This window comes from Lissotriton vulgaris, chromosome 6 (assembly GCF_964263255.1).
Source record: "Lissotriton vulgaris chromosome 6, aLisVul1.2, whole genome shotgun sequence".
NCBI classification, from domain to species: domain Eukaryota; kingdom Metazoa; phylum Chordata; class Amphibia; order Caudata; family Salamandridae; genus Lissotriton; species Lissotriton vulgaris.
The window spans coordinates 1,412,975,058-1,412,999,307 of NC_141694.1; the positions used below are offsets into that span (position 1 = coordinate 1,412,975,058).

Genomic DNA, 24,250 nt, shown 5'->3' on the forward strand with positions numbered 1-24,250 from the left:
GTGTCCCCGCGCTGTGGTGAGAGACAATGTCATCTGTGAGCATGTCTGCCACCTCCCTCCTGTTCTGCATGGTCCATTGCGCTGCCCATGACTCTCCCACCAGGCATGTCTGGTATCATTGCTATGGTACGTTATAAATGATTTCTCACCCAGACATCAATAGCCCGGCGCACTACGATATATTAAATTTAGAAGAAGGAGTTCAAGGCAATTTTAATCAGATTTTTTTCCTGATCCCTACACCAACACTCTTAGAGAACAGCTTCCTTCACTAGAAGGTTAAGCCTACCCAGATTTAATAGATGTGAAGGTGAGGACTCTATGATGAAGTATGCCATTAGATATTTGAAGTGGGTAAGAGTCCTTTTAGAAAGTAGGAAGGATTTCCTCTCTGGCATGGGTGGGATGAGTTGAATGGCATGAGATGAACATCTCTACCAAGAAGTGGATTCTCTCAATATTTATTTAATTTATAAGATAGATGGAAGGGAAGTGAAAACACTTTAAACACTACTAGCTCACTGTTTTGATGGTATAATATATGCCATTATACACATAACAGGGCCTGGCAGAAATTGTCCATAGGGCCGAGAAGATATTGTCTTTAAAGTGACAAATTTATACCTGTCAACATCGGGACTTAAAATTGCGTGCCATGTGAAGTCTTTACGCTTGTAATCCTACTAAGGTGAACAGAAAATTGTCCAACTGTGTTTGTTGAATTACTTCAAGTACACAAACCTTATGGTACTCTGATGCAATGATTGTATCATGCCATCAGTGATTTCATAAATTATGTGTTTTGAGATGTCATCAATGATGACAATTAACATTTCATGAGTGATTTAATACGTAGCAATGCAAGACAGCGACACAAGTTATATAGCGTTTATATTTAAAACAAAATTGTACCTTATTTCATCAATGGAATATAACACTTTATACTTTAAAAAAAACAAGTTAAAGTACAGTTAAGCTTGCGAAGTACAACAGCAAACTCATTGAAATTCAAAAGTCATGGTAAGCTGTGGAATCCAAAACTTGTACACTAATTATAATGCTCATGACGTCACCCTTCATGTCACAGACACAATAACAAACAAGCTTTTTTTAAAATAGATATTTATTTTCAATTTGTATTGGCAAAAAGCAGAATGAAAAACATTGAAAAGAAAGTACATTTTGCCCTACCCCCAATACAAGTTCCATAATAGGCACATAGTCCTTCATAACATTCTAAGTGAATCCCAATCCTTCATCCTGGGCAATAATTTCCCACCCTGTAAGGGTTATTTGTAGTGTACATGGAGTCTCCATTTCTGGCACCTTATCAATGTCCTTTCAATTTAATATTCAATTTCGGAGTGGTGGTCTGAGATAGTGATGTTCCAGGAAGTCTTGCATTGATGAGTAATGCATTCACAGTGTTACCCCACACCTTTAGATCCTCCATAATCCTTTCTAGACATTCTGAGATGCACCTCTTCTGCTAGTGTCCATTCCAAAGTATCCTCTATCAATGCATCTATGCTAGGGCAACATGGTACCAGTTACCAAAAAGCAGTTCGCCTTTTCGCATATACCGTCGCCAGCTGCAGGAATTTATATTGCTGCTTCTTATTTTTTGGTCTGGAGATCATACCCTACAATCAATTTTCAAGAGAAGGCATGACGTGGACTCTTGAGGCACTACACATCCTCTCAAACATGTCCCTCCAGAAATCTTTAATTTTCGAACATGCCCACATAAGGTGGAAAAAGGAAGCACCGTCCGCTTTACATTTCGGACATGCAGCAGACCAGCCTTGTTAAATTCTACTTAGCTGTATCAGAGTAAGTAGGTAGGTCAGAGATAATCAAAATGCAACAATCTGAATTGTGCATTACAAGACATTCCACATACTAAAGAACATGTTGCTTTCTACTTCGTACCTATGAACTGCCCTCAAATGTCCCTCTCCCACCCACACTGCAATTTATATTCAGTTTACTCCTGTCCACCTTTAAGGTAACGTATAGCAGGGTCACAAGACGGTGTCCTGTGCTACATGTCAATATATAATTGTAATAGAAGGTGTGTTGGCGTTGCAGCGAGCGTGGCAAATTGAAGAAACTGGCAATGCCCTACACCGAAGATTTCCTGCGCTTGTTGGAAGGTGATTGAAACCACTCCCGGGTATACATACCTCAGCGTTTGACAGTCCCTTCTTATGGATAGCTCTCAGGAATGTGCCCAACCCTCATGAGCAATTCTAATAATCAGGTGTTCTCTATATGTTTCATTGAGCAATTTCTTCTGCCAATTGCCTTCAGGACTTACCTATTTAACTGCATTCTGAACCTGCGCCGCACAATAGTAACGTTCCATAAAAGGATGTACCAATCCACCCTTCATCTTAGTATTGTGTCAATCTTGTCAGGTCTAGCCTACTACATTAACCCACCCAAACCAGAGAGATCAGAAGAGTGTTCAAGGTTGTAAAGGAGGCAACGGGCATAGAGAATTTTAGGAGGTGTATAGGCATCACGGGAGAAACACCATTATCACAATAGCTATCCTTCCCATAATGGATAGTGCCAGAGAGTTCCAAGAGTGTATCAATGATTGGAATCTCTCTATCGAACGAGTTACTTACCTTCGGTAACGATGTATCTGGTAGAGACACAGTCTAGCCGCAGATTTCTGAACTTAGAATATCCCCAGGCGTCAGACTGGATCCGGAAAACCTTTTCCCCAGCAGTACCTCTGCACGCCAGAGGGGCGGCGCTGCCCGGCTTCGTCCTGACATCGTCCACGGAAGTGACGTCATGGAGTCATATAAGACCCCCCGGCATGCTGTTGTCAGTTTTCTACAGTGAAACCTTTCCGTGCCACAACGCGGAGCCACGAAAAAAACTGCGAGTGCATAGGAACAGTGTGTCAAAAAAGAGCAAAAACCTTTGAAAACAACAATGATAAATTATAGAATGAGCTACAACACCATGTTGAAAGAGTACAAGACATGTAGGGACTGAAGAGGCCTAACAGAGCACTCGCCCTGTCAAAAGTCCCATCAAAACGAAGAACTGTGTCCTAAGAGGCAACGGCATTGGAAATGAATGACATGACAAAGGACAGTTTGCAACCACAGGTTGGAGCTGTATGAAAAACAAACTGTAACCACAGGATTGAATTGGACCACAAGACTGTAACCACATGACTCATGGCAAGTGACCAGAAGGGAATAACCAGATAGAACGTTCACCACATCCCCCACAGTGACCTACGAACTGTAGCATAGTCAAATAGAATCTCAACCCAATCGAATGTAGCATAGACAAGGAGACCCCAAAGAAATGGGGAGAAACAGACAATGGCGGAGGGAGGGTAGACAAACATGAGAATCTCCACGCTGGAGGACCCCAGGTAGAGCAGCAGTAAAAAGCACAGAACCTCGCCACACGAGAATGAGAGGAGAGCCAATGGCGAACAACAGAATGACACACACTGCCCCAGAGGTAGGAGACTAGAGCACCCCTCAGGAAGACCAAGGCCAACGTAAGGAGGTGAGGTGGTAGAATCCCACCTGGAAAGGCCCTCGCAAAACGGGGAGCATGGGTGGGTGTTCAGGAATCTGCAGCTAGACTGTGCCTCTACCAGATACATTGTTACCGAAGGTAAGTAACTCGTTCATCTGCTAGAGACATCTAGCTGCAGATTAGATACCAAGGCCATACCCCATTGGAGGAGGGTCTGCGACTGAAACCCACCAAGTTCCAAGAGAACTGATCCTTCAATAACAGTGACTGAGCACGGTGGGAACAGCAGTGCCAGCGCGGCTAACACCCGACCTGGAAAGCAGCATGAACAAGGCGAGGTAAAGGCACTACAATCCATCAGAGGACGGTCCGAAAATTCCCTCGTCCAAACAAGGATGAAAAGAGACACCAGAAAGGAAGTTGCAGAATGGAAGAAAGTTCATAAACTTCTGCAAAAAGAGGGTAACTGAGCACCGGATCCCATGGACCAGCCAGAGACAGAGTCCCAGAAAAAGGGACACGATAGTATGCCATCATCAGAGCATACCCACAGAGCATACAGCCAAAAAGTGAAATAGGAGGCGACAGATATTGCCATGCAGAGATAAACTGAGTCATGACTACCAGAAGATATAGGTATGTGGATAAAGGATACACAGAAGGAGACAAGTGTACCAAGAGTACCACACCACAGCTAAAGAAAAGCCCAAGGAATGGGATTACCAACAGCACGCATGCTGGACCAAGCGAGGCACGCTCATCACCAGGTAGTCAACCTACCAACCGTACCAAGAGGGACAAACGGCAAAGGGAAAACGGCAAGCCGGGGACACACAGAATACTCTGTTCCATATGAGAGCGAGAGAGAGAGAAAAAGAGAGAGTCCTGGGCAAAATCTCCCGATACTAGGACAAGGAAAACCTAGTATGTATACTCTCTCACTGTATGTATAAATCATGATATATATATATATACACCCAAGACAAAGATGTATATAAACAACAAATGATGGAAAATTGAAAAAGAAGGGGAAAACTCGAAGAGCATGCCCTAGATACAGGGATGTTGCACAATAGGTACCAACGGCACCGGTGTGAAGCATAGCAGGACGCAACAGCATCAAAAAACACCAAAAAGCAGCAACATCCCCCCTGATGGGGACGGAATCGTGGCCCCCTGTGAGACAGGTGGGGACACTGACCACCACACTCACAAGGAAAGAGTGCAAAATACACAAAGGTCTGTCAGAAAAAGTGGTAGAAACAGTCCTGTACAGACACTGTATAATGACAGCGAGTATCCTAAAGAATACTTGCACTGGGGCAACTCACAACCAGTGAAATACCTGGAGCAGAACACAAAGCTGTGGACAGAGTGACAACCCAGAACCACTAGGCCATAGTGATCTGGCAAAGATCCACAGAGGCCAGGAGCGGAAGGACCTGAACTCCGGCGCGTAAGAAGCAAAGGGACCCAAGTCCCTGCTAGGGAAGTGCACAAAGAAAAAGATTGCAAGGTAACACACAGTAGAAACGTAGCTAGTGGAAACTGCACTGCCCATAGGCAAAAGCCCTACAGGGCCTAAGCCATGAGAGAAGACGTAAACACTGGCAAGATAGGGGCAGCAGGTACACCGCCAGTACCCAGCGACAGCAAACAACCTGAGTGTACACAGAGAGTGTCTGCACTGAGACCGGAAAGGTCTACGGACCAACCGTAGACTACAACACAAAACCCCCAGGAGAGAACTGCACCAACCCCGTGGGTCTCACTGGAGGGGAGGTCCTACAACAGCAGGAAGAGCATCGACAAAAGAGAAGCAGACGAATAAGACTCCGCAGGAGCCGTTTAAACTTTCCGCGCCAGGAAGAGCAGCTACACAATAGCCAACAAGTATCCCACATAGGGTATGGCACATACCTAGCTTTGAGCCAAGTTCTTAGAGAGCTAAAAAGAAATGCAGAAACAGCTGGCCAGCTGCAACAAGAAAAGGGTAAGATGGAGAAATGCCACACAGTCTGTCTGGGTAATAACAAAGGATACATCTTGAGACAAGCCCATAGGCAGATGTCAAAAAGAACCACATAAACATCTGACCCACCTGCATCAAAGGAAGGAAAAACCTGGCTAAAAAGCCATAAGTATGTCTGGGGAGAAGTCTCTTAAACCCAGAGACGTAAATCAGGAAAACAAAATGACAACACCGTCACACGAAAATAAAATTCATGTGGCTACACGACTCCAACCACCTAGACTCCCGAATGGGTGAAACAACTGTGAAGGAAAGGAAGGAAACGCAGCCTGGACTACCAGTCCTTGAGCCCTAGGATGAAGGGACAAACAGGCAGGGTCATCTGGAGCCGGCAGGTGGCGATGCGCAACAGCAGGGGTCACAGGGTCACCCCATGAGGGTCTGACCCAAGTCCCCAGAACGACATCATACAAGGACCTGCCAAAAGGCAGCAGAGGCTTCACATCCACCGTGCCCTGGTGCAGGAGATCCAACAAAGGATCCAAAGACAGGGAGACAGAGGGCGGCTGCATTCGTAAGGTAAGTGCAGCCCTAATAACTGCCCTCGCAAAGTCTACGCTAGGCTCCATGGCCATGCGAGGTGGAGACAGCAAGTCATCCGTTGGGGACGGCTGCAGACTCATCTGTCCACTCAAAAACAAAGGCACTGCAGAAAAATGAGCCGGCCAGTGCCCCACGGGCACCTGCTTGGTAGAGCATGAAAAAAACCCTGTGGGCGGTGAACCCACTGGGTCACATCCTGCAGTAGAGGAACAGCCAGGGACGGAACCGGTGTCATCCGGCGTCGAGACGGCGTCGGATTGGTGCCTACGACCTCCGTAGAGGACTCGTCCAACTAGAGTCAGACCGGCGTTGACTCAACCTCCACCAAGACCGGAGCCTGCGGGGAGGAACGAAGTCGACTTGGAGTCGAACTCCGCGCTGCAGCCACATCCAGCGACGACACAAGGAGCCATTTTTTTATTTTTTATTTTGTTCCCCTGACTGTTAGAATTTTAACTGGGAAATGCCACTTTTTTACACATTTCCCTTTTAACAGATCTGGTCGAAATCTGCAATGCTGAATCCAAACACAAAAAATTAAAGGGGGAATGCTTGCAAATAGTGTAAATACTGACAATTTCTTTGGCTAACATTTCAAGCCAATGTTTTTCACCCAGTGTGCCACTCTACGCAGACACATGCCTGATGCAAATCAGAACTTACCACCTCCTTGAGGGAAAAACCTACCAACAACTGTTAGGCAAGGCCTAGGACAAATAGGATCAACCTTTTTTTCTGAATTGTTTTGCAGATTTGTCATTCACCAAAATTATTAAGAAAACGAAACCAATTTTTCTGGAAACAGTGACATAACCATAATTACGGTAGCTATCTCGGACTCTTTACCTTTCATTTTACTACAGAAATCGGAGTATAGTCCAGTATGTCACAAACTATTTTTAATAAACCTTTTCCTGTTAGGAAAAAAGCTTGGATTTCATGCTAATTTCACCTAAATACAACACGAAAAAAAATGCATTAAGGGTTACTTGTTTAATATGCTCCTATATTGCTATGTCAGGGTTCTGGGAACATTTACAAACCACTCTGTGTTCAGCCCAGAGATTTATGATGTCACAAGGGCTATAGGAGGCCAAAATATCTTTAGCTGATCTCTTATGAGACTATGAATCTACTGGAGGAGGATTAATGCTAAAGTGCAAAAATGCTGAAATGCATTTGTAAAGGCTGTTGTATTCCTTTTTGCCTGGTATACTAAATCAGATGATTGCAAGTGGAGCGTTCTATTCTTTCTGCATTAGTTCAGGGGTTCCGAGATGAACAGAACTATGAAAGAGAAGGCATGTTAAGTGAAAGGTCCATTGGCTAGTGATTACTTATTGCTTTAGGGTAGCATGATGGCCAAGAACTGCTGGTACAATTTTTCACCTAGCCACAACACTGAAGGTTTATCCATTATCAGTCAGCTAACATGCAATTTTATCAAGAACTAATGTTGCAAGGACAGCTGATATAACGAACTATACTCTCTTCGAAAATCTGTGGAGTAGCTTTTCAGTGCAAGGTGTTTCTGGAAAATACTGCTCCTGGATAGTGGTGGTAGTCCAATCCACTGCACACCACACTATATAGAATACTGGTCAAGGACAAAAGTATTCTAACATCATAGGCACATACGATTTGCTCCCAGAGATATCCTGCAAAGATCAGCAGTCTAAAATAGAATGCTGCATTAAAATAAAGGTGCAATGAAGTCAAAATATTCGCTCTACAAATCGTTTCCAAAACATTTCCAATGTGTATCTTGGAAATGGAGTTGACAGGAAAACAATGTTTTCAAAAAGATGAGGCAAATATAGCTTACAGCTCTGCAGATTAACACATTAAGAATACTTCAATTACCATTGAAGTAGCTCTCAGCTAGAGAACCCTTTGCCATGCTTCTTACTCAATGTAGATAAGCCAAGTTCAGGAGAAAGGCAACCCTGGGTCTTGGGTGTGCCCGATGCTTTGATCGTCTTTGGGGCCTGCTTAGAGAAGAAGCTATTCATCATCATCCAGAATTATTTTTTCCTGACATTTGCAATCCTTTCTGCAAATCATTGCATGCATGTCGTCAATAAGGATCAAGGATTTTCACTTAAGGAAATGGGCATAGGGATAAATTGTGCCCAGCTGAAAGGAAGATCGGTTAGACCTCTCACCAAAACTATACTCCCTACTCAAAATCTTGCTGACCTCTAGTACTGTGGAGTTGCTTCCTGACCACGTATACTGATCTCAAAGACAGCTAGTTCCTCAGTGTTTATAACGATTCGACGGTTAATTGAAGGATGCAACATTTGGCTACAAAGATGCCACATGGAGTAAATAAACAAAGTAATAATCAGCAAAATATTTTTGTTTAATGTTTTCTATGGGTATTCTCTACCTGAATACCAAACTCAAGAAGAAGGATCGACAGGTGGCTAAACTCGTTCCCACGTTTTATAAAGTGCATATTATTAAGACAGAGGTAATTTGAGTAGATTAAGCTCATGCAGCGCTATCTAAAAGCGAAAAACATTAATGGAAATCAGATATAAATTATAAAGATTTTCTAGACTAAATTTCTGTATATGAACAGAGTAAATTAAATCCCTTTTCCAAGGATTAAAACATTGGTTCTGGAAAACCTTCAAGCCAAGTTGAAGTTCAGATATTGCCCTGCATAATGATTTGCAGTGTTGAACAGTGTGGCGTGTTGCCTCCGTCAGGATAGTTAAGTGTGACTACTGCTTCTATCCTGTCTGTGCCACATGCAATCCCAGAAAATATACTGGAAAACACTCACCTCAAATTTTGAAGAGGCCTAGTGCAAGCACCCAGCTGCACGGAGCCCACTTTCTACATGCATCTCCAACATGAGATTAAGATCACCTTGAAAACTGGGGGGATGACTGGGCGGGTGCTGTCAGACAGCATACGCGCAACCAGGCTTCAAGCAAAACAGAGTACAAGAGTCCAGAACATTCTGATCAAAAGTCATATCTGTCCTAGAAGAGGTATCCGGTGAGTAATGCCTTCAAGTACATGATGTAGTTTACATTTTTCCTTACAAATGAGAATATCACCATAGCAATGTTTTTAAATCCATCAGAAGGCAGACCACATATTGCACCATTGATAATCTGCAACTGTCATCAGCCATAGGAACATTTATTAAGGAAGTGGGAGACTGAGACTAATGGTGGGTGTTTGGCAGATGAAGAACATCAACCACAACAATTGGTGGGTGCTGATGCAATATTCTTCAAAATGTCACCAATAAGTTAAAAGCTGAGGATGAATAAATGTAGGATTTCAACAGAACTACATACCCATAAACATACTTATTGTGGATTTATTTTTTGTGGCTAGTCGACAAACCCCCTTGCTAGTCTTTTCCATAGAGCCCGAGAAGAAATGGTCAGGCACAAGGGATATAATAATTTACCACACAGGCAAAAAGCATATCTTTCAAATGCACCAGATCATAAATAGAGCACATACATTTAAAACATTTTAAAATAGTATAATCTGTGTACATATCCCACAACATCTGTCATCTGTGTGCTGCAACATGTAAAAATATTAAGCAAAATCCATATGAATTAATTAAGTACACATTTACATAATTCTTTGGCATCAATCAAAATGATGTACGACCGGGAAAGAAATCATTTTAAAGTGGAAATTGCTAATTCCCTTTTCAAATGTTAAACAGATTTTAATAATTTCATAATACCCTGCCACCATTCCCATAAAGCAGTTATTTAATCATGCAAAACAGGTGAACACAATGTATTCAAATTCAGGGTTAATAAAATGATTAATTTCAAACAAGCAAGCTAAGTGATTGACTTACAGGATCAGCTGGTGCAATGTTAGAATCAAATTGGGTCAGAGTTTGTGAGCTTGAAGAGCGTTCGCTAAATGTCTCCCACTGCTAAAGAGACAGAGGAGAGACAAATCAGCATGATATGAAAGATGAAATCAAAGATCACTGGAGAAGATTTAGCTAAAGAATTAAGGGGTTGCACTGAAAGTTTAGACTACTAAAGAAAGAGTTACATGAAAAGCTAAATAACGTCTGTTATTTAGTTTACAAGTCTACACTTCCAGAAATTACATATAGAGCCCGATGAATCTAGGATGAATGTGTATCTACAGCTTAATTACAAGAAAGAAATTAATTCTTGTTTTGCCAGTTGTGCATAATTTTATTAACTGTGTGTCTGGCGCGTCTGCTGAACAGACTGCATCTATTAAACAGGCTATATAATCTTACAGTTTAACAGACAGTGCAACCCCTAAAAGTGATTTTCTGCATGTTACTTTTGAAATTAAACTGTTACAGAGCAAACATTTGAAACATGTATAACAAAGTCATCTTAAAACGAATGTCAAATTATTGCAAATCGAGGACTGCATAGAGCTTAAAAGACAGATTCATGCTATGTCACAAGAAAGAAGTGCACCTACAGCTCCCCATGCTAGAAACCAAGAAACGGCCACAACACAAGCAATTAAATAAATGAGCATTCATAGCTACTATTCATGCAGGTGTTACAAAAGATGTTGTACATTCCAAATAATCAACGCCATTTATATTGAAGTCAGCACTTATTTGTTAACCTATTTGCAGGATCTTAGTTCTAAAACATAAATAAGCTACTTACTTGTAACAGTAGTTCTGATGATGATTCATTTTCTTAATGGTTTTCTACCCTACAGATCTTTATTTTACAAATGTCTATAGAACAACTCTTGTCTAACTAAAGTAAGCTTCTGCAGGCCTGACCATATGTGTTAACCTCTTCCCTAGACTACTTTACATGATTGCCTCTTGATAGGAACGATACTTTGTTTTAAAGCGAACAATTCTCTATGCTTTCCGTCGAATTAAAACACCAGATTTAGGCACACAATTACGGCTGGCCATGCCTACACATTCCCAAAGATGCAAAAACCATCACAGACCCTATCATTTTAAATTGTATAGGCAGAGAACAACAAAACATCCTAAGGGCTAGGTGTGTGCCTCCTGTATTATTATAAACATACATAGAGGGATACTAGTTTCAGAACTGTTTTGGCATGTTTTAAGAAAGGGGAGGGTGCAGCCCTGATCAGGCTGGGTCTTGTTATGGGGAGTTAGATGCATTGCTATTTTAGAGCAACTAGTTTCACACCCATCAAGGGTAGGTAAAAGTCATACAACAGATGGAGGGGGTGTATATCACATTTGAAAATAATATGAACTCGTTAGCTTCGGGTATTGAATTGAGAGTTCATCACATTTGGAGTGGAAAAAACATCTGGGAAGGGTTTCAAATAAAATATATAAAAAGTGAAGGTTATACTTGTAATGTGGCAAGTAAGATGAATAAATGACCCTACTAGGTGGCAAGGGAACTATATATCTGCAGCACAATCATGAAAAAGAAGCTATTCAGATAGGCATACACTTTACTGAGGAAGAACACAAAACAGTTACCATGACACTGCAAGCATTAGTATAATCAGCTTTCTATACTTTATACAAGTAATGTAGGTGGCAATATCGGAATCCTGTCAAAATACTGCATCCATTTCTGATGAGGAAGGGAGATGTTACTTAAACTGGGTGATGCAAGTTCTTGCCTCAAACTGGCATGCTCCTTATTTACAAGGGCTTTCTTTCTTCCCAGTAATCATGAAGCAATACAGTAAATACCAAGCTATCCTCATAAAATAGGGGAAGGTGAGAGATGTAAATTGTGAACAAGTGCGACCAAACCTCACATTTGGGGAATCAAAGCTTCCAAACATTTGACCAGTAAGAGGCAGATCCACCATTTCAGAACAAGTAGAAAACTTATCAGTTGTGTATTGACGACAAATGGAGTTATCCAGCTCAAACCCTGGAAGAAAAGGACCATCAAGGGATCGATAAACCCTTTGCTGCTGCCTATTAAGAGGTGAACTGGACTAGGGACCCAGAGGAAATGGCGAAGACCACAAAGGTGAGCTCTTAAGTCATTCCCCAGGAGAAAAATAACGTAATACTCGCCTCATAACCCACAAGTTTTGCAAGCAGAAGAGCAGCAAAGGCCACAAGGACTGCACTCCTTTGGAATACTGGCAAGTGTTCCAGTGGAGATGCTGAGAAGGGGATGAGCTGAAATTGCACATAAAGGTTTTCACTCAATACTGTATAGAGTGCAAGTCCACATCTGATGTGGTGTTCAGAAAAAAAGTGGCGAAAATGGTAGACCATTATAAAAATTTCCTTCAATACAAAAGTGTATAGGTGGACTTTTGCCATAAAAGTTATTATGAAAAACACAGTGAAAACACTAAAAAATAACCCCACAAAAATTGTTCTTTTGAGAGCTACCAATAAAAATCAACAAATGAACTCCTCCGTAACAAATAATTTAGCCCCAGGAGTCTGCCAGGCCCCTTAATTTCTTTTCTATTTGCCCGTGGGAGGTAGCGGTCCCTGGGCCACAAGGGGGGGGGGGGGCATCCTGATCAATACTTTTCATTTAAGCCTGCATGCACCCAGAACCTGGCCCACCTGGGGGCTAAATAATCGAGAAGAGTTAAAGTGTGGATTTCCCTTTAAAAAAAAATGTTTTGTCAGGAGACGCGGCTCCCGCCCTCTAGGACCACCCCCCACCCTCCTCGAGGCATAAGGGGTCAGGTTATTACTACCCTGGCTGATTCAGAAAAGGGGGTGGTGATGAACAGAGTGTCTGAATTAAGCAGACCACTCTTACCCAGTCCAAAGATCAGGGCTTGATCCATCACCGTTTTTCAGCTCACTGCACCATCCCAGCTCAGAACTTGGCTATATGCAAATTAGTCTGACCCTGGCCCAGTGCATCATGGGAACAGGGCAGACCAAACTACCAAGCCAATTCTTGTACTGGGAAGGAAACAAGCTACCGGGGACCGGTTTCTGGCATTTCAGCCGTCTTCGGCCCGGCTTGCTTGAATCCTGATGGTGCAATGAGCTAGGGACTCACATCTGAGTATACCCTTCCACGCTTATGGTGGACAAAAATGATTCAGAAAAGGGGGTGGTGTTCATCACCACCCCCTTTTCTAAATCGTTTTTGGCCACTATAGGTGTGGCAGGGTATACTCAGACATGAGTCCCTTTCTCACTGCACCATCAGGATTCAAGCAAGCCGGGCCGAAGACGGCTGAAATGCCAGAAACCGGTCCCCGGTAGCTTGTCTCCTTTCTGGTGAAGAATTGGCTTGGTAGTTTAGTCTGCTCTGTTCCCATGATGCACTGGGCCAGGGACAGACTGATTTGCATATAGCCAGGTTCTGAGCTGGGATGGTGCAGTGAGATAAATAACGGTGATGGATCAAGCCCTGATCTTTGGACTGGGTAAGAGTGGTCTGCTTAATTCAGACACTCTGTTCATCACCACCCCCTTTTCTAAATTATTACTACCCTGGCACCTTCTCTTTTTTTGTCTGTTCTCAGCTCAGAGTCCCAAGATGGCTGCCAAAACTTCCTGGTATAAAAGTGTTGGCAGCCAATCAGATTTGAGCAAGGGGACGGTCGGATCCTCAGAGAATTCACGTCCCTATATATACAAATTTCGATTTTCCTTCATATTTCCCAAACTACTGAATGTAATTATGGTAATTAAAAAAAGGTCACTTTCTGGACCAACAGCTACCTTTCTTTCAAATGTGATGTAATTCTGTTCAGCAGTTCTGGTTGAAGCGGTGCATAAAATCTCTATAGGAATTAACATGGGAAAACGCGTTTTGGGTCCCCCCACACTTTCTCTGCGCCCGCTTGACGGATCACGGACAAACTTTCAAGACAGCAGCTGTAGTGAACGTCGTATTAGTTTTGAAAATTTGCAAAGATTCGGCAAACGCTGTCAAAATTATTGGCAAAACAAAAAACACTCTTCCTATGGAAACTAAGTTGTGACTATAACTACCTACTGGCAGTACGATATATCTATATATATATCTATATATATCTATATCTATATCTATATCTATATCTATATCTATATATATCTATATATATCTATATCTATATATCTATCTATCTATATATATATATATATATCTATATCTATATATCTATATATCTATCTATCTATCTATCTATCTATATCTATATATATCTATATATATATATATATATATATATTGTTCACCAAGGTAAAAAAGAATGTCTGCACACATCCATTGCTTATATTCAGGCTTTTATTCGAGAGACTCAAGAAGCCCCATTCACCTACGCGTTTCGACCGCAGGTCTTGATCACAGTGTCTGGCACCGACTGTAATGGTGTGCGCCGTCTGTGGAACGAATTGGTGATTATATATATATATATATATATATATATATATATATATATATATATAGATATAGATATAGATATATATATAGATATATATATATAGATTAGTTTTTTAGGCAAAGTATTAGTCGCACACACCAGTTCTTCTGATTTCAAGGTTTTTATTCCAATAACAGAGCCAGTCTGTCAACAGACGCGTTTAGGCTTGGCGGCCTTTGTCACGGTAGGGAGACACTACTATCATCATCTGTTATAAAGCATTTCCTGTTTAAAAACAACCCCATTGCATTCTGGGAGTTGTAGTGATTTAGAACATTGTATCCCAACTGACAGAGAAACACATTTCATAATGTTCCTTACATCTTCATGAAGACTTTTTTTGGTATGTAGAACGCATGATTAATGTTTAGTACCCAAATCACATTTATATATGACTTAGTTCTGCTATTTGATTCGTATCAAAATTCATGCAGACCAATTGCATAACATTTTCATAATCATTCAATACATAATTAGTACATGATTGCTCGTATGTCATATATTACCAATTGTTTTTATATATGTTCAGTATTGGATTAGTATCCATGTTGTCATATTCATACCAAGTATACTCAGTACCACAATTTCAGTTAAAAAAACGAGTCTTTTTGATTTTTTTCTTCTTCTTCTCTAAGTCTTGCAAGTCATATTGTTTCAGTTCCCGATTCATAGGTGAGTGTACATTTCCTCATCATTGTTCATCCCTTTTGGAGTCTTAGTTCGCATCCGTATGATATATTTTGATTCCATTTGCCGCAATTTCTTTTTTCTATCGCCCAGTCTTTCATTTGGCGAGACTGTATCCAATCCGAAAAATTCCATCCTTTTCCAGTCATTGTCTTGGCACTTAGCAAGAGGTTTGGCTGTCGCATAATTAGTGTCCTTGTTCTTTACAGCTCTAATATGTTCCAATATTCGTTTTTTAAGCATGCATGTTGTGCTTCCAATGTATCTTTTGCCACACGCACATTCGATTACATACACTACGAATTGTGTTGTGCATGTGATTCTTTTTGTTATTTTTATAACTTTTCCTTCTGGATCTGTTATCTCCTTTTTGTTTGTGTCAATTTTACAAGCTTTACAATTAGAACATTTTTTTTATCCCATTTGTTGTTATGTGAGCCATGTTTCTTTCACTGGGGTCTGGAAATGGCTTTGTACTATTTGATCTTTTAATGACCTTGCTCTCTTGTAAGTCACAAGAAAGCAGATGGGACGGATATCAGCCATTCCTCTACCTTCACAGACCTGAGCAAGGCAGGGGAAGCAAGCGCAAGCACTTTGCCTGGTTAAGAAACAACAAGGAGAATCATCTTTTGTTTTCAACTATTAAGGTCATAGCAATGGACAACCAGTATTTGTGCGGCCAATAATTCCAAAAGCTTCCAATGGAAGCCTTGCATAACAATCCAATAAATATAATTCCAGAGAGAAAACAAGGGACCGACTATACTTAAGCCATTAGGAAACTAACAGAGTAATTCCCACAAATGAACTCCACTGAAGTACTTAAAATAGAAATTTATCAAGTCAACAACTGAAGCAAACTTAATGCCAGTGGGTCATTAAAGCATAGCAACCTATACAACAGGCTCTTGTGACTCATTAACTGAGAGAATGAAAAGAAAATGAAAGTTGACATGTGTAAAACCATCATGACAAAATCAAGAACAAAAAATGAAATATTGAGTTGTAATAAATATTGCATTACTATTGAAGAGTGGTAATGTTATGTCAAGTTCTCACCATTGCACGCAAAACTTGACAGAACATAACTATTATACCCTCAAAAGAAATACGCAAAGCACTAGCTCCAAGTTTGGGAGGCATGACTGGAAAGGAAGTAAAAAGCAGCATAGAAAATGTGCTTAGCAAGGAAGCCTACCTTTCTTCAGCAGGTATGAGGTAATTCTGCCTCATCCCCATTTCATAGTAGGAATCTTAACCCAAGTCATAAATAGAATATTTATGACTTTGGGGTGTCCAGAAGAAAAATTTCACTTTTCAGGAAAATCAATCAAGATACCCATGATGCGGAACAATATTTTTCTACATTACCCTTGGACTTCCGTGCGGTACAGATGGGCTGAGATCTTTAGTCGATCCAACCCAGAAAGCAAGCTCTTGTACACCAGTCTACTAGTGCTGTTCCTTGCGCTCAACATGGCTTGCCTTTGCATGCATGCATTGCATTTGGTAATCAAATCTTTAGCAAGTAATTTTAACCAAAAGAAACTAGTTACTGACATGTATCATCTAGAAATGCCGAGGAATTTGGCAATATCACGATGCTGAGCAACCAGTGAGGCGTCATTTGGGAAGGAGGTGGCCATTTTCTGATGAAAAGTACCCTAGTCCCTGCTTGGTAGGGTTGCAAAAATCAAATGTTTGTCATGCCAAGTTTGCTGTACGTTTTTCAAGTTATAGCAATGATTTTGAAACTAGGTTTCTTCGCAGAAAAACGAAACAGTTTGTTGCCAGACTTGAAATGGGCTGGGAAGAGGCCCAGACTGACGATCGACAAAATGATGCTTTGAATGCGGAACGGGGAGGATGGGAGTACTTGGTTTATTTTAATTTAAAAGTTTTATATAGCGCTAGCTTAGCCCGTGGGTATCAGAGTGCTTTACGTACACACAGGAGAGATTTTCTTTTTAAAACATAGCAGGACCTAAGGAAGCAAAAAAAGGCAGGTGGTTGACACATTCAAGTAACCACCTATCCTTGATAGTCAAGTGAGAGGGGAGTCAACTAGGGTATTGAAGTCTAGGTTTGTTGAATAGTGGTCGGTAAAGTATTTGTTGAGGAGATGGAGGTTCAGGTCCCTTTTGAAGCAGGAGAAGAAGTGGTTGCATCTGAGGTGCTATCCACATCCTGGGTACGTTACCAGAAAAGGATCAGCACGGAGTGGTTTTCCTTTTCAATTTTGAAGGGATGAGAAGAAGTGCATTGGAGCTGCTCAGGGTTGTGGATTTTCCTACTTTTACCAGTTTGTCGTTTAGGTAGTTGGGGGAAGGTGAGTGAAGGGTTCTGTTTGTGATGCAGGCCAGTTTGTAAATACATCTCCCTTCCGTGGGAAGCCAGTTGAGGGACATGAGGGTTGGTGTAATGTGTTTGAATCTTTTTACACCAGATATGAGTCGAGCAGCCATGTTACGAACTGACCTTAGCGGGGCTAGGTGAGATTGTGGTGTCCCTGTTAGGATGGTGTTCCCGTAGTACAGTTTAGAGAGGATTAGGGTTAGTACTATTGTCTTGACATCATCTAGGGGAATGAAAGGTTTAATTTTTTTGAGGTGTTTCAGTGAGTAAAGCGCATCTTTTGTATGTCAACCCACATGGACAGGAATGACTCTGTTCCTGAGATTCAGCCGTAGTGTTTTACAAGATTTAAGGTGTTCTAAGGTCATTACGAAAAGAAGATCTGGAGTGCTGAGGGGCAATACTGTGGGCACATTTTTCTTTTGGGGTGGGACTGGGTGGGGTCTGAAGTCCTATGAAAATATTTGTGAGGAAACTGAACAGACAGCTGGTCAGTTTATGGTGTATGTAGCCCTTGTAGTGGTGGATAAAGTTGCTTAGCCCAGTGATGATTATGAGCTCACGAAATCCACTGTACTCTCAAGCTAACTTACACTAGGAAGGAAACTGCACAGGGAAGAGGTGTGGCGCAGTGGCCAGGGCGACTGACGCCGGACGCTGGGGATCACGGTTCGATCCCCGGCACCGGCGGCAGGGGTCTGCCCAGCACCATGTGACTCTGGGCAATAGCTCGCTTAATCTTCCAGACGGCCCCCAGCGCCGGGATGTCTACGGGTAGCTGTGCGCTTTACAAATACTGGATACTGTGGTCACAATTCAGAGGACCGCTTTGCTCCTGCTTTCCATACCAATATCACTAGTGAACGACAGTCTCAACTCCGAATGTACACAAGCCTAATGGGCATATCACAGCCTAAATTTTGCAGGCGTACATGTACTTCCCAGAGAGGACTCTATTCAATTTGGGACTACGTTTAGTCAATTACCAGTTTGGGCAGGAGTTACAAGCCTCAGTCTCAGTTATTTGAGTGCCAAATCTATCCAGGATATCTACTCTATTCAGTACGCAGACCTCGTCATTTCCCACAACAACTGTTAACTTGAGCCACTGCTGATGTCCATTTCCTACATTTGTGATCTCTTGCTTCTATATTGGATATTTCGTATGCTAGCCTTGAGGTAGTCTGATGGGATGAAACCCTGATGGCTGCATGGTTAACTAATTGTTTTATGAACAAATAGAAACACAGCTTAAACAAGAAGCCTTTATGAACCTTGGACTTTTTTTTTTTTAATATACTTAATGTATTCAAGTGCTTCGATGTCAATTGTTTAACTTCGAGAACTGGAGCCATTCAGCCGTCAACCTGGGTGACATCCTGAGGTAGCAGGGTCCTTTGGCATTGTCGTAGCACCACTTCTCATCTGTACACGTTGTTGATATCTGAATATATGCTTCCGGCTATTACTGGATGGGCAGCATTTTTCTTTCCATAGCTACCATAGATTTGTATGGATATGTTCAAAAGTTATTTGTTATGATGCGCTTCTCATTAATTTATGAAACTGTATATTTGTGCTAGCAGTGTTATGTATCCATGCACGTCAGAATGTGTGAATTTTCCTGGTGCTTTCAGTTGCTTTTTACTAAAATCTAATATAAATCAATAAAAATAAATGTGGCCTACTAAATTGTGATGGCAATAATACTGACAAACAATTAGTTTAAATATGGGCCTAAAGACCTTAGCATCTGCGTATGCGGAGACAAGAGACTCTACTGAGTAGCTACAACTCGGTGCAATTAACGTTGCATGTCTGGACGAAATAATGGCAGAGAGTGACAGTGAAACATTATTTCATGTTTGTATAATCTTTTTTAACCTACTGTATTCAACGAGGAAACCATTATCTAATGATGCTTTCAAAATGTATGCTTGTGCTTTTATGAGTTAATCCTCGAATAAAGCTTTTTGATTATTTCATGGGGAGGCACCAATGTGGGTACTTGCGCTGCTCCTTAGTACGAAAAGGGATCAAAAAAGTTTTGTCTTAAGATGTGGTAACTGCACGAAAATATATATTTTTTTATTTGCTGCTGTCCGAAAGAGATGCAATGCAAGTGTGTGAAAGGTTCTGTTACAAGCTAGATTTGCCAAGTCAGCAAAGTTGTCACAGAGATTTAGTTCTTTTCTTGGGGCAGCATGTGGAATAATCTACATTGAGAGCCCTAATGAATGGAGAACATATCCTTTGCAGGCATCAATACTTGGGACAGTAGAGTGTGTAAATTATATGCTACTTCTTTGCTGTTAAGGCAAAGTGAGAGTCAAACAGCGGACCAAGTTAATTGATGGGCAGTGGTAAAATGTCTAACTGTTAAAAGGTACCAGGCAGTTCCAGATTTAAACTGTGACAGTATAAATTCCTGCATAGGCTACACGTGATTTCCTTCATAGGATATATCCAGGTAAACTAGACATGCCGAAGGTGCATTATTGTCCAGATTAGAAACACATGTAAAATAAGTGCCAAGTGATACAAACTTATTGTGTAGTTGTTACTCGAGCAATCCCACTGGTGGTAGGTGATATAATTCAATTCAATATTAAATATTGTGTACTTGGCTTACATCCCTTTCTAAAAAGGGGATGATGGCACATAAATATGGAGCATTGTACATGCTATTGACCCAACGGAGAATTGCTATCCATAGCCTGCAGCGGACATGCATCTCCAGTTTATAGAAGGGTTATCGATTATCTAGGGTAATACACATCTTATCATCATCTGGCTAATCATCAAAGTAATTTCCTCCTGATTTTCTGAGTTGTGAGTCTTTTAAGGCAAAATACCTTTATTTGGATCCACAAGGTTTCTACATTTAGTTGGGCATCTTGGGGGGGGGTGGGAGGAGGGGGGGGGGCGCTGGTTGCATTGGTAACCCTCACTCCTTGGAAGTATTTGCTGAGGAAAGTCCTCTAGTTCCCAGTCAATAATGGATGCCATTTTCCTTTCCTGTTTTCTGTGTACTGATGCTGTTTGGTTCCAAAATATTTGAGTCTCCACAAGTCTATCTCGCTAGCACTCTCTTCTCCTCAAAAGTAATATATCAAGTTGACAGCACAAGTGTTAAACGTTAATGCCGTAGAATCCTTAGGCTTGTAGTCTTTGACTTTTCTCTTGCTGCCAAAAGTACTGTGTTTTTGCACAACAGTATGTTCAGGAATTTTATGTGCTAAAGATGCCAAGCTTGTATTACTTCTACTGCCGTTATTCCCTGGCATTTTGATATTTTTATACTTTGAGACTTCAAGTGAATACGCAGGGAAGTTAGGTTCTGAGGGTTGGTGTTTGGGTGGGAACTTGTGTATTTACTTGAAGAAGAGTATTCAACTAATGCAGACTATTTTTGTGTCTGAACGAGCTCCTAAAACAATACCAGATCGAGGACCTACTGAAGAGTATTTTCTCAGAGACTAGAAATCTTGAAGTGCTATAAGCTCTTTGATACAATCTGAATACTTTATTATTGCTACTAAACTGCAGCACATAAGAGGTTCTATACTTAGGAAAAGCTCACCATTATTCCTTTTATAAGGCCGAAGGACTAATGAATTTATTGGTACTCAAACTGGATTACACCAACAGGTACATCGGTGTGGCCGAGGCCCGTGCGGACCGCGTGGTTTTAGCTGTGAAGTGAGGGCGGGACCCGGAGACACAACAGCAGGGAGGCACAAGCGGGGCACACCCGGGATTCCTGATAAATAATTGCACAGCTGCCTCTACTTTGTTGGCAACTCTAGGCGGCCGCGTTTGACATCGTGATCGGGCCCCAGGCTTGCCGCCAGGCCCCTGGAGGTGCGCTTCCTATGCCAGCTTTGGGCCTGGACGTTCCTGACGGAGAACACTGAGGAGTGCCCAGCCCTGCTTAGCCCCAGAAATAACCTAGGAGCACCTACATCGCACCTGAGCTATCCACGTTATCCGAGACTGCTACACTACGAAGGCCAGGACCATATTGAGAGCTGCCGGAATGTGGCCCGCCTTAGCACGTGGCCGATCCTACCATGTCTTGCCTCTCAAGAATGAAGGCACATCACTGTGACCTAGGCCTGGCGTCCTGGGGGCACGCTCCCTCACGCAGCTAGAGAGAGATACATTGGTTTCGCTGTACGATCTGGGGGCCTTGCAGGTCAAGTCTTTGGCTGTAAAGATTGGTTGTTACCTGCTTATAAAGCTAAATTAACCCCCTCCAGGTGGGTCCCATTGAGAACATCGACAATCAAGAGTCACCATTTCCCATTGAACAGATGACGCTAAATCCCCAACAGACACTATGGCTACTGGTCGGGGGGAAAGGACTGCACAATAAAGAATATACTCATCAAACAAGGAGAGCAACACGGTAGGGATCATCTGCCATCAAAGGGCTTGGATTCTGCGCCGGACGGCAGAGAGGTGGATGCCCTGGTTACCCAGCCCTTTCTGCAGACCCTTAGAAAGACCTCTCGAATGAGCTCAAAGAAATGTCAGAATGTTGACAGCTAGGGGAACAAAGTGTCTTTCCTAGAAAACCATGAAACCAGTCATAAGGAGGAGCTTGTACAGATGCAGCAAGAACTTCTACACCTCTAGGACCTAACCCTTGATCTGCAGGCTCACACGGAGGATCTTGAAAATCGATCCTGAAGAAACAAAATTCGCATTAAAGGCGTATCATCTGAAGCAGAGAGATCCAACATCACCCTGTTTGTTGTTGAACTCGTTTGCTCGATCCTGCTAGCCCCCTCCCAGAGATATACACAAAAATTGGACCAAGTACATCCTAAGGGTGTCCTAAGAGACCAGACTCCGTAACCCCAGCGGACATTTTGGCATGTGTCCAAGATTACGCACTAAAGCACAAGTTACTTACTTGTGTAACGATATATCTGTAAGAAGTTAGTTAATGGTAGATTCCTTACCTTAGAAAATCCCCAGGCGTCAGACTGGATTTTTTCATCAGCAGTACCCCTGCGAGTTGGTAGGCGTCGTACGGCTCCGCTTACGTTGCAGAGATGACGTCGATAGAGCTACTTAGACTCGCCCATGCGCGCGGAAGTCAGTTCTGTACGTGCCAGGAACGGAGAGCCATGCAAGATACTGACCACTGGTGCATTGAAACTAGGGCCCTGAATGGGATGATGTTAACCCTAAAATTCAGTTCGCAGAACAGGGAGGATGGGTGGGATGGTGATGAATCTATCACTAACTAATGTCTCTTACAGATATATCGTTACCCAAGTAAGTAACTTGTGAATCTGAAAGAGACAAATTTGTGATAGATTCCTTACCTTAGAATAAACACCCCAGCAATACCAACTCTGGTGGAGGGTCTGCGAACCAAGATCACACCAGAAAGTCACGGAGAACAGAACGGCCAAAGAAGCAGTCTCTCGGACTTGACTGTCAAGGAAATAATGCTTGGAAAAAGTGTGCAATAAGGCCCACGTGGCTGCCTGACAGATGTCTTGCAGGGGGACCCCATGTCCCATTGCAGTAGTAGCTGCAGTCGCCCTGGTAGAATGGGCACGCAACACCGCCAGAGGTTCCTTTTTTGCCAGGGAATAACAGGCTTTGATACACAAGACGACCCAACGGGAGATGGTCCTCTTGTGTACGGCCCGGCCTTTCTTGGCCCCCATGTAGCCAACAAAGAGCTGGTCATCCACTCGGAACTGTTGTGTGCGGTTCAGATAGAAAGGGAGCACATGTTTTGGTTCCAGACAGTGGAGCCTCTCTTCCTCTCTGGAAGGGTGCGGAGGCGGAAAGAAAGCAGGCAAGGTGATAGTCTTCCCAATGTGAAAAGCAGTGACCACTTTTGGCAAGAAGGAAGAACGAGTGCGAAGTACAACATTGTCTGGATGGACTGACAGAAAAGGAGGCTTACAAGAAAGAGCCTGGAGCTCACTCACATGCCTAGCTGAGGTGATAGCAACCAGGAAGGCAGTCTTCAAAGTCAACAAACGAAGAGGACAGTTGATAAGCAGCGCAAAGGGAGCGCACATCAAAAAAAGTACCAGATTCAAGTCCCACTGTGGCATCACAAATGGAATAGGAGGGAAAGGGTGAGTAATGCCTTTGAGAAATCTATTCACAGGGGACGTGAAAAGAGAGAGCTGATCAGGGAGCCTGAGAAAGGCAGAGATAGCAGAAAGGTAGCCCTTGATAGTGCCCAGAGCAGAGCCCTGCCTTGCAAAAGAAAGAAGGAAAAAAAGGACCTCTGACAGAGGGACAGAAAGGGGTTCCACAGCCTTTGCTGTGCACCATGCCACAAATTGACATCACAGACTTCAGGAGGCAAGTCAAACGGAATCAACTGTCATCGCTCAATCTCCACGCATGTAGGTGGAGGCTGGACAGGTTCGGGTGGAGGACCGTCCCCTATTGCTGCAACAGAAGATCCTCCCAAAGAGGCAGTCAGATAGGGGGATCCACGCTCCTACTGAGTAGCTAGGGATACCAAACTCTTCGAGCCCAGTCCGGGGCCACAATAATGATTTGGTCCTGGTCGCGCATGATCTTCTTCAGCCATCTGAATCTGGGTAGAAGTGGTATAGGCGGAAAGGCGTACAATCGTCCGCAGCTCCACTAGCGACGAAAAGTGTTGCCAAGCGAGTGCCTGTTTGGAAATTCCAAAGCGCAGAACAGCTGACATTGCCGGTTCTCTTCAGTGGAAAATAGATCTAAACAAGGCTCGCTGTCGAAAGAGGCCTT

General features: G+C 42.5%; 1 protein-coding gene across 19 annotated transcripts in view; it reads right to left on the minus strand.

Annotated features, from left to right (window-relative positions):
* Positions 1 to 24,250, minus strand: part of REPS1 (RALBP1 associated Eps domain containing 1) — a 1,100,512-nt gene that overhangs the window by 517,344 nt on the left and 558,918 nt on the right. For 11 of the 19 annotated variants that reach the window (XM_086927540.1, XM_086927541.1, XM_086927542.1 and 8 more), the window contains exon 10: positions 9,942 to 10,022. The exons of the other annotated variants lie outside the window; for them this stretch is intronic. In XM_086927540.1, coding sequence (XP_086783666.1) covers positions 9,942 to 10,022 — 81 coding nt within the window. The remainder of the gene's footprint in view (positions 1 to 9,941; positions 10,023 to 24,250) is intronic. 19 annotated transcript variants of the gene reach the window in all.